The sequence below is a fragment of the Condylura cristata genome, unplaced genomic scaffold (assembly GCF_000260355.1).
Source record: "Condylura cristata isolate star-nosed mole 26May11 unplaced genomic scaffold, ConCri1.0 scaffold00001, whole genome shotgun sequence".
Taxonomy (NCBI): Eukaryota; Metazoa; Chordata; class Mammalia; order Eulipotyphla; family Talpidae; genus Condylura; species Condylura cristata.
In genome coordinates, this window is record NW_004567102.1 from 9008024 (window position 1) to 9019899 (window position 11876).

Below are 11876 nucleotides of genomic sequence, written 5' to 3' on the forward strand. Positions count from 1 at the left end.
CTATATGGGTCTTGTTTTGTTGGCGGCAAACTTCACAAAACACAAGTAGGAAAAGTAGACTATTAGGTATTTCTGGCTAGTGGATTAATAGTTGATTCATTTTCCTACTAATGTGTTTTTCAAGCTTTTAACAACATCTGTATTTCATGAAAAGAAAGCTAAATCCAGGTCCTGTTCCATTACCTTATAGCAATAGACCTGTAACAATTCTTAATCCTACCTTCCTCTTCCAAACCAGGGGACACTTCTGCAGCCAGTTGATACACTACTGTACTACTAATCTTGCTAAATCTTCACTTCCTTAAGCTACTCAAAACTTTTTATATGACCACCTTCACATAGCTAGTAGTAGCTAGTACTACTAGCTAAAAAGTAGCATAAACCAGAAAGTAGCATTTATGGTTATTAATGTCTACCATAATTTAGCTCCATCTAAAAAGGCTTATAAGTAGATTTTATCATAATAAAAATTTCTTTCCGTTGTCTAAGGTTTATTTTCCCCAAGTGATCTCAATATGCAATTTACCATAATGGAAAACTCCAGATTTAAAATTGGGAGATCTGGGTACTACACTCAGTTTACCACTTAGATCAAAGACTTTGGGCAATTTATTTCTCCAACTGAGCCTCAATTTTTCCATTTGTCTATTAGAGATGATAATAATAGTTTCTACTTTAAAGAGTTGCTGTGAGGGTTAAATGGGATACTGATAAATGATGTTTAGTACAACGCCTGGTATATAATATGCAAAATCACTGTTACCCACTGTGGGTAACATAGAATTGTTATACCTCTACCTGCCTGGTAAGATAACTGAGAAGTCAAAAAATGAAAAGCTCAAGTTTTAAAGAATATTTGGAGAATGTATGTGGATTCCACCCCCCCCCCCAACTTACATTCTATTTTGCAGGCAAGAGAACCTAGGAAGTGTAGATTTTATTCATAATCACACAAACTGATCTCGACCAGCGACTTCTTCTCCTGTTTCCTGGAGTCCACGTGAAGGTTGACAGAGAATGCCTAGTGTGGTCCTACTTTAGATAGTGGAACACTGGGGTCTCCCTAGTTGCTCAACGGGTTAGGGCACAGCACTCAAGCTGGCTGCAGCCGCTTCAGTTCAATTCCCAGCCCTGGAGGTGACCCACATGACACAGCAGAACCTCTTCTGTCTCACCCACTGCCCCCTTCAGCAATGTATAGTTGGTCTGCCTGTTCTGCTCCCCACTCTGTCTCTGGTGAATCCTCTCACCACCCCTGCACCTCTGGCTTGTACCCCAATCTGTATGCATAAATAAATAAAAATCTTTTTAAAAAAAAGATTGCAGAACACCATGCCTTACCTCTGTGTACTTTTGTCTACCCTGGCAAGCTGCCCAGTGCCCTGCAAAACCAGACTCCCTTTCCAAACTACAACATTCAAAATGGACTGTTATCTCTCAGCTAATAGAATTTTCGAATAGCTTTCCAACTCTGTTGCTGCTTCTGAAGTGTGGTCACTCCATCAAATGCTTCTGTGACAGTGTCTCAGTCTCCCCTGCTCCCTCAACTGGACCAGGTTGACATCACAGCTTGCAGTCACCTATGTTACCTACTTTGATCTTGACAAAAAGACATACATTTTAACCTGAAATAAAGACCACAATGATGGTTAGACAAAGAACTAATTAGATAATCACACTGCGGATATGGACCAGGGAAACAGTTTGACACACTGTGCAGAAGAGGAAAAGGAATGGTGAGTCCTTGGTTATAAAAATGTAATTGTTCTTGATAGAGTTGGGGAGGGGGCTTCTGGTTTTCATCTATAGGTTTAAAATTTCAGTTTTTAAAAAAGGTATATTTTTTATTTACTTATGCATACAAGTACTGGGGTGCAGGCTATAGGTGCAGGGGCTGCGAAATTCACCGGAGACAGAATAGGGAGCAGAACAAGCCAATCTACTGAAATACACTGTTGAGGGGAGCAGAAGGTGAGACAATAGAGGTCTGCTGTGCCATGTAAATTACCTCCATGGCCTGGGCTTGAAATCGTACTGCAATGGCTGGTGATAGCTAAATAGCACAGAGACTGTAACCCCCCACGTATTCAGGGAGGCCCTCAATTTCCTTTTTTTTTTAATTGCCTTTTCTTTATTGACTTGGATTCTTTTATTATTATTATTATTATTATTTTATAGAAAACCTGGGGCCAGAGATGCAAGTGGTGAGAGTATTCACCAGAGACAGAGTGGAAACAGAACAGGTGGATCTACTGAAATACAATGATGAGGGGAGCAGTGGGCAATCCAGAAGAGCTCTGTTGCACCATGTGGGTCAGCAACCTGGCCAGGGATCTAACTCAGGCCATTGTGGTATTAGTGCTGAGACTTAACCCCTAGGCCAACATGGAGGTCTGAGGCCCTCAATTTCTTAAGTTACCTTGACTTAAAGAAATGTAGATGCTATCTATGCAGAGGAGTCCAAATGCTAGATTTTCCTGACTTCTGAAGAATGCATTATGGAGACATAAAGGCTAGGTACCTTCTGCTAAAATCTTCTTTTTTTTTTTTTTATTATATCACCTCTAGATCAGTTTTTTTTTTATTACAAAGTTTATTTTTGCTAAAATCTTCTTTAAGAGGCTTCTTGGTCATTCGTGGAGGCTGAAGGGTTGGTTCGCTACCCACAAGCACCAGAGATGTGCCTGGCTTCTTCACAGCATAAAGACTGTTCTGATTTGAACTCTGTGCAAAAACTTTTACTCTCTTGTCTGCTAGTCCAGAGGGGGCCTAGACCAGTTAACATATGTTCATGTAGATGAGGAATCTGAGGCTTCGAGACATGCTGACTCGTTCAAAGTCAAACAGTGGTCAGTTATAATAGAACCACTAGCCATCTTCAAAATCCAAGTTCACTGCTTTACTGTCCCTGCAGTGAATTGGTCCTGAGTCTATAATGAAGACCAATTCTACTTAAGTATCTTTTAGGGGTTAGGGATGGAGATTCTCACTCTCTTAAGTGCCTGAATGAAAAAGTTGTTTGTTTATTTTTCCAAAGACACGTGTGACTGTCCCAGGCATTGGAAAAGTAGGCTTGACTGGCTTGAGGGACTGGATGCCTCTCCATTTCCTCAGCAGCCAAACATGGCTTCTTCACTCTATTCTTACAAATAGAACTCTGCCTTGCACGTAGCTACTGTTTGCTGCCTTTGACTAATCAGGTTTCTCACTCTCACCCTTAAATGTGGTTATTCTATTTGGTCCTCTCATTTTCCAGGGCTAAGCTATGTTCTGTGTCACCAAAAGGCTTAGTAGCTTTGGACCAAGTGCCAAACCCTCATCATCCAAGTAGCTAAGAACAAGGTGGGAGTCACTGAGAGGGGCAAAGTCAGGTTTTGCCAACAGTGGGGCTGTGGGCATGGCTGTTTTTGGCATGGACAGTGTTCTGAAGCTTGGGCTCCCTGTTATGAATCTCTTGCCTAACACCTAAACTTTGAAACATCTGACCTTTTGCAGGAGGCCAAATGATTCTAGCTAACTGATGCCAGTACATCTTGCTTTATGTCCAGGAAAAAAAAAAAGTATATGAACAATTATTTCTAAGTTAAATAATATTTTGATCACACTAGTGGTTTTCTTTTCTTTCTTTCTTTTTTTTTTAAGATATTATTTATTTATTCACATAGAACTGGGGTACAGGCCAGAGATGCAGAGGGTGAGAGGATTCACCAGAGACAGAGCCGGGAGCAGAACAGGCAGATAGATGAAGTACACTGCTGAGGGGAGCAGCGGGCCGGTCAGGAGAGGTCTGCCTCACCATGTGGGGCAGGCAGGAATCGAACTCATGCAGAAGTGACTTTAGCTTCTTAGTGCAGCACTTTAACCCGCTGAGCACCAAGGAGGGCCCAGTGGTTTTCTTTTAAAAGACATCTCTTCCCCCTTTGTTGTGATGGTTTCATGTTTATATAGTTAACTCCAAACTCTCAAGTTGTATACAATAAATATGTATAGCTTTTAGATGACAACCATATCTCAGTAAAGTGGCTTTTAATAAAAAGATAGCAATATTGTCAAAAATAAAATCATGCCAGCAGAAGTTATGGCCCAAAGTAGCCAAAATCAACATCAGTGTTGTATGTAATATGTGTTGGAATGCAAAACATGTACAACTCAAATAAAAATATTAAACACTTCCCTAGGGAGAGGGCATTAGGTGATGGGAGGGCCCTTTTCAAAAGATTCTATGAAGGAAATAATCATTTTGCTTACTTTATACAAAGGTATCTGATCACAGGCATTCTAGAATGTTATTCAATTTTTTAACATGTTTCCCTAATTATGTTTTATGTTTTGTTTATGTCAAAAACTCATCCACATTTCTAGGGCTGGCTGAGCTGTAGAGTGAGAACTAGTAGAATTCAGAATAGAGTCTAGGTTAACTCAAAACACACACACAGATAAGCATGCATACCTGGAAGCTTAGAGAGAGAAATAATTTAACAAATATTTGCTGAGCATGGCTGCAAATTGCCTGGTGTGTGGGAGGTGGTGAGGGAGGGAGCTCTTCCTACTGAAAACCACTGGATCAGGTCCCAGGTCCCCATGTGTTCTAAGCCATAAACTCCTTGGCAGAAAGGAATCAGGTCACAGTCATCTTCCTACACCCTCCTCCAGGTATAATGCAGTGTGGAATGATGTCTGGCATATGGAATTCATGAACAGTAAATGAAAGAACAAGCAAAAAGTCGTCATATTGGATACCCATGTCCCTGGAAACAGATTTTAATTTGCAGCACTGGCTAACTGCAGTTTTCAGAACAGCCATCTTATTTGATACAGAACTGTCTAAAATTGATTAACTTATGTAAAAGAACCCAAAACTGGAAGATCAAAGTCTAGAACTGGTGGCTCCACTTTATTTAAAGCAAGTTCTGTATAAATCCCAGAATTTCACCTTTCTCTTAACAGTTTGTTGTTTGCCATTAAAAAGTAAACACACTTTGGCCCTCCTTGGTGGCGCAGCAGGTTAAAGCACTGCACTAAGCTTAAGCCACTTCTGCATGAGTTCGATCCCCGCCTGCCCGGGAGGAGATCCACATGGCGTGGCAGACCTCTCCTGACCCGCCCGCTGCTCCCTTCAGCAGTGTACTTCATCCATCTGCCTGTTCTGCTCCCGCTCTGTCTCTGGTGAATCCTCTCACCCTCCGCATCTCTGCCTGTACCTCAGTTCTGTATGAATAAATAAATCTTAAAAAAAAAAATTAAAAAAAAAAAAGTAAACACACTTTAGAATTTGAAAATCCAAATGAGCCATGTCTACAAACCAAGGTGGGCTCACCGGATGGGGTACTGAATTCCCCTAAGCCAATTTGAATAGTGAGAGACCACCAACCCTTCCAGAAACCCATGGTGGCTTGAGTAGCAGGAATACAAGTCTTAGGATGTATGTGCTGGCGAATGTGAACACTTTAATAAACACCAAATCTGATCAGTAGACCTTCAACAGGTCTGCAGAAACTGACTAGGAGGGAAATTAGCATTTATTCAGCATCTACAAGGCATTTCAGTGACTAGAAAGAAGGAATGTTTAAGCCAAGTGAACTCAAAAAGAAACATTTTATTATCAGAGCAGCTGATGCAATATTGAATCAGGTTTTCACAAATAAATATGACAGTGTCTGTTTGGTTACAACTGTTTGAAGAATGCCTACAGATAGGACCTGTAATAAATTTCCAAAAAGGATAGTGACTGGAACCTTTCAAGTAAAATTCTCCTGGCACTCTTTCTGAGAAAAGTATTAATGATAAATTAAAAAAAAAATGCTTATCACTCAGGGGGAGAAAACAACCTGGAATGTCCCAGTTAGTTCTGTTTGTTTTTAAGGAATGCACCTTGTTAGGACAAGTCTATAAAACATCTTTATTTATTTGTTACATATGATGTTTAAATATAACTTTGCTTTCAAGCTTCAAACTTTATTTTAACCCCTGGTAAAATAAGACTTTTGGTTCACCTTAACAAAAACTGACCTAGGAAGAAACATTTTTAGCAAAATGTATTATAAAATTCACTAGAAAATACTGTCCTCTTTTTGCCAAAATGTTACATAAAATCCTTATTAAAAATACACACATTACAAAAGAAAAAAGTATGAATATGCTATACATAGTGCTTTTGATATGGACCAAGAGACCTGCATTCCGGGGGGAAAATACAGTTAAGCACACGAGATATTATGATGTCAACTTATAATAGTGCAAACCTGAATAAATTACATCCTGAAATGGGAGGCATGCAAGTCATTTGCTGAAAATAATGAAGCCAGAACAGGAAGCAATCACAACCACTATTTAAAAATGTTTTCATTTTTATTACATTAATTTTTTTCAAAAATACTTTTCTTTACAATAGAACTCCTAGAAAATATTTACAACCTTCCTCTAATAAAATATAACAGCAGTTAAATATATTTGAAAATAAGATGGGTTTTTCCATAAAATATATCTGTTAACTTTTTATATACAAGCTTTCTCAAAGAGGTCTAAATTCACTAATGAAAAACCATCTGGTAGTAAACAGTAACCGAGTTGAAGACATTAACCATTGGGGAGAAAAGCTCTTTGGGGTAGGGAGGCTGGGAGCTAAAACACAACACACACATGCAGGCAGAATCATTTCAGAGAAAACTGAAGTGCAATCTTTTACGATGAAGTCAATTCTTTAAGTTGATATTATCAAGAAATAGAATTCGGAAATTTGAACTGTCTCATTATGGAGGAGTTCTTTGGTTACTTCCTAGTCAAAGATGCTCATACTATACTGCATGGAAAATCGATTGTGCATTATAGCTTTGCCTTGGCAACTCAGTTTATTCCTAAAGTTTAAAACTAGCATGGCTGGGAAAGTCTCCAAACAGAGGAATAAATTTGCTTCACAAACATTTTTCTGGGTATTTGCTTCTTTGATAATAAGCTTTCATAGACCCAACAGCAGAAGTATTCCAGAAGCACTCTCAGATCCCACACATGGAGGGAAGCAGTAACTTGGAGGCACAGGATCAGTTGGAATGTTCTGGAATAGTTCTGTCATGAAGCTGATACACGCTGCCCAGGACACAATAAACTGTTCTTAAATGGCAGCAAAAGAAGCATTTTTTTCCCCCCTAAAGAAGAGATTAAAGTAAACTTCCAAGACCTCTTTTCTGAAAACAGGGTGGAAATAAAAAGAACGCTTGTGTTTATCTTCTGTCCATGACTTTCCTGAGATTCAGAAAACACTGTTTATGTGAGGCCTCTGTGGGCCATGAATGTATGCTGAATGTTTTTTCAATCAAGCTTAAAAGGTGCTCTGGTCCTATCCTCAGGTTCCCGCTGACATTCTTTCTAATGTCAAGCTACCTGCATGCCCGCAAATGACCCCGTATGATCGCCACCATGACATGGAGCTGAGAAACAAGGCTGCTTGGGGAGAGAGTCCTGAATGCCCTGCTTCGGAAGTCACAATAATTTGGTGCTTATGGGTACTGACCAGAAGTGGCCGCCCCTCTGCTGGGCCAGGGCCCTGTCTAAAGGCCACACTCACTCACTTGCACTCATAGTGGGATGGGTCAATCTGACAGAGCTCAAAAGCCTGAACTTTATGTCATTTTTGCAGAATGACAGCTTTATTACCTTCAAGCACCAACAACATCCCTGCTGATGGGAGCAGGGAGAGACAAAGTTATGTGGCTTGGAGAATTCTAGAAGTGCTTTGGAAAATGACTTTCATGAATACGTTTGTGGTTTGAATGCAAACATGGAGCTAAAGCAGTATCTGAAACCATTTTTGTTGCCTTGAATGTTATTTGCCTTGAATTGCTGTCAGATGTATTAGGTAATAACCCTTTCCCACATAGTTAGCGTCAAGGTAAACTTTGGTCCAGCATAGGTGAATTACAGCAAAATCCCGGTGAGCGAGGTTTCACAGTTTTTCCATGTGGCAGAGTAATTTTTCAGAACTCCTAATCTAGTTTTGGGGCAAAAAAAGAACACTGTTTGGCATTCCAAGTACTTGAATGTGTGCGCCCTGATGGCCCTTCCTAAAAACAGCTCTGGCAGCCTAACAGTTTGGATGACGTTCCTCCAGACGGTCCCAGTCCGTCCCGCAAATCTTAGCACTGAATGAATGGGAACCAACCAGCCCCCAGGAATCATGGGCGGGTGCTTAGCAAATCACTGCCTGGGAGTGAAAACCTGAAATTATACAGTACTTAGTTCCTAGAAACAGGCCAATGAGTGATGGGCAAGGCAGGGAGAAACCTTATTTTCACATTTGGTCAGCCTTCGACACGTGTGCTTGAGGAAAGCCGTGGAACACAGGAGTCTGCTTTGCTCCAGGAAAGCGAACCGTTGGCCAAGATACTAAGTTCACTGCAAATTGCCGAGTGAGGTCAGAACAGAACAAAAATACCTCTGGGTGCAAAGGATGGCCTAAGACCCCAGCATGAAGAGGGTAGCCTGCTTCAGACACACAAACACATACACACACTCATAGAAGCTTCGGGATAAAAGGCAACCAGGATGGCTGACATCTGAAAGCAAAGGAACATGAGCCTCGATTCATTCCCTGCCAGGAATGATTTCATGGGAATGTAGCCCAGATGAAACACCTCTTAAATAAGAGTTGTGCCAATTATTTATTCCCCCTAACCTCCCGCAAAAACATTTCTTTTTTAAATAAAAGGAAAAGAACTGGAAATTTTTTCTAAACCTGAATAAAATGACCATTTTTTAAACAGGTAGTTTAAAATGAATACAAACAAGCAGGCAGTCCGGTTTCCTGATTAATGAAGATGGAGGTTGTGGGTTTTTGCTGTCTCTAAGGACAAACAGGGCTTTAGAGTTCTGTGTCACCCCGAAGCAAGACTGAATCTTGATCATCCAAGAGGAGATCGGTGTCCACGACCTCGGCCCCTTCCATGACGCCTCCTAACTGCTGGACAACGTCGTCATCGAGGATGTCCACGTCCTTGATGGGTTTGATCAGATTCAGCTGGTCCAGGGGCAGCAGCCCAGGTGGCCCCACCGGCCCCGTAGTCCTCTCGATTGTGGCTGCCATCTCGGCAGCAAAGGCTGCCTTCTGGGCCTTCTGCCTCTGCTGTTCCTCCTGCTGCCGGTGAGTCTTCATGTGTGCATTTCGGCTTTTGATCTTGAAGAAGACTCTGAAAATAAAGAAGAGACATGTGAAATCTGGAAGGAGACCTGAGGGTAGACATCCGACATCTGGCTGTGTGTTGTGGCATCTGCTTCGGGGTGGCTTTGACAAGGTGGCTTCTTTGAGCCTAGGACCTGCTCCCCTGGTGACCCATCACCTCCCCCTCCTCTCCGAGCATTATAAGGAAAGGGAGGAAAGGGGGACTCAGGCTTCTCCGTGTGACGTCAACGGAGGGTGAATCCAAAAAGGCCTTCCCGTCTATCTGTGATCTGGAACACATTCCTTTCTCCTCCTCGATGTCTCCTTTTTTCTTTTTAACACTAACCAAGTCCTCTTGAAAATGGGAGAATCCCCAAATCGTGCTAATGAGGTCTGACAGTCCCCATCATAAACAGCCCAACCCTGGCCGACAGTCAAAATTCTCAAGGCTTCCCTGCACACACTTGATCTAGCTTCTCCTCTCCACCCCGACACTTGTCCCCTCCACTTCCATGGAATGCTTTTCTCAAAGGCACCAGTCACCGGGTGGCCCTTCTTCTGTTTTTATTGTACTTGACTGTCGAGTTATAACTACTCTTCTTTTCACCCAAGTCTCCTTCTTGTGGGCTATCATATTATCATCATTTCCTACTGTTGCTTTATCATGAAATAGTGGTTCTCAGCTGGGGGTGAGTTTGCCTCATTTGAGTGTGTACTTGTTTTTGATGGTTACAACTGGAGGCAGTGGCGGTGACAGTTCCAGAAATGAGTGAGCGGAGGCTAGGGATGCTGCTAAAGAGCCCACAGTGCAGAGGGCAGTTCCTCTTCCCTAGACAAGGAATTATAAGACCCAAAACGTCAGCATTAAGGTCGAAAATCTCTAGAATAAAGGGTCTGCAAAAGAAGGTCAGACCCCTGCCTGTTTTTATGAATAAATTTTTACAGGAATGTGGCCATGTCTATTTTTTTTTAAATATTTATTTATGCATACAAGAACTGGGGTCAGGCTAGAGGTGCAGGCAGTGAGAACATTCACCACAGACAGAGTGGGGAGCAGACCAGGCAGACTGACTGAAATACACTGCTGAGGGGAGCAGTAAGCAGGCCAGGAGAGGTCTGCTGTGCTCTGTGGGTCAGCTCCTTGGCTGGGGATTGAACTCATACTGCAATGGCTGCAGATAGCTTCATAGTGCTGAGACTTAACCCCTTGAGCTATCAGGGAGGAGGCTCAGCCATGCCTATATGGTTATATTGTCTATGCCTGCCTTTGTACTACAAGGTAGAGTTAAGTAATGAGAGTAGACCTACTATCTGGCATATTCTACCTGGGCTTTTTACAGGAAGTTTCCTCAGATGTAAAACTGTCTTTTTTTGGGAAAGGGGTGGGCATAAATACTTTATATTCATTCCTGTGCTGATTAAGGAGAAAAAAGTGATTCTCAGACTTGAGTTATACAGCATCGGACTTAGTGAAAGCTGTATAATGCAATGAACATCATCTCAGCACCCACAAGAGGCACTCAGAATGTTTGCCTAATGTTATTCCTAGTGTAGAAAACCACAGAAAGTATTGCTCTTTTCCATAATATCTTTAAATGAGAGTTATGGTAGAAAAAGGTCCTTCCTAAGCAACATAAAAACAAGACAAGGAAGGAAGACATGTAATGGGCCCCATTGAAAGAGCCAGAAGCCTTGAAAAACTTATCTTGTTAAAGGTCCTTTGTCTCCACCTGGTGGAATAAGGAGTGGCAGAATGTTTGAACAGAGTAACTGGAAGGTGCTGGCTTCTCTGAGATGGAACTGACAAGGCCTCAGACTGCCCACACTTCCATCCCAGGGCCATCAAATGAGAGCTATTACTCTTTTTACTTCAAGTCTATATGTCTAATGATCAATCCGAGGCTTGTTTCTTCCATGTAGATGTTATCATGTATGTCTCATATAGAGGGGATCATAGCCAGACTCTGAAGAACATCAGGGCACAGCAGAGAACAACACCTAAATTTGCTCCCTGCTCTCTGTACTTCACAAAGGGGAGGGAGAGTCACCAGCTCCAATTCACTTTGGCAGGTGTCACCACACTGAGTCTAGTTCACTCAGAAGCTAAGGATGCAGCCAGGGCCAGCTATGTCACCCACGTCCTCGGCTGAGCACCATACAAACACCTTAACTTCAGTCCCTGATTATAAAAAAGAAACTATTAGAAGTACTTATTGGGATATTTTAAAGTTTTTTTTTTTTTTAAAGATGGAATTAATCCTTTAAGACAGTATGGAACAGTGAGTACCTGATAACGGCAGCTACTATTAAGTTGCTTGAAATATTTTTGTCTATAAAGGTGTATATTGTAAACAGATATTCCAAGTGACCTGCTAATAACGCTAGGATGTTGGTAGAGTTTACCAAGTGAAACTTGGTAGAGTTTCAGCAGCTACCTGGTTGGCCTCTCTTCAGGTAACACTTCTCTTCATATCTGAGGCACTAGGGATGATGGAAAGAGAACCCCAGCAGAGTTCCTTAAGGCTGTCTTGAAAGACAGAGTAAGTCTGCCTTCCACATCAGGCACTCACTGAGAAGGAAACAATAACTCTATAGTAGATGCTGTGGTAAGGAACCATGTAGTTCTTATCAATATATTTTCTACCCAAAGTAAATAAAGTAACAAAGCAAACCAACAGGAAGGAGCAGTGGTCAAGAGCCCAGGCTCTACAACTGAGCACAGTCA

General features: G+C 41.7%; 1 protein-coding gene across 1 annotated transcript in view; it reads right to left on the minus strand.

The window, feature by feature from the left end:
- Positions 1-6424: 6424 nt before the first annotated feature.
- The window catches only part of TRERF1 (transcriptional regulating factor 1), a 203745-nt gene continuing 198293 nt past the window's right edge, over positions 6425-11876 (minus strand). Inside the window, exon 18 of the mRNA XM_004673482.2 lies at positions 6425-9179. Coding sequence (XP_004673539.1) covers positions 8855-9179 — 325 coding nt within the window. The 3' untranslated portion in view covers positions 6425-8854. The remainder of the gene's footprint in view (positions 9180-11876) is intronic.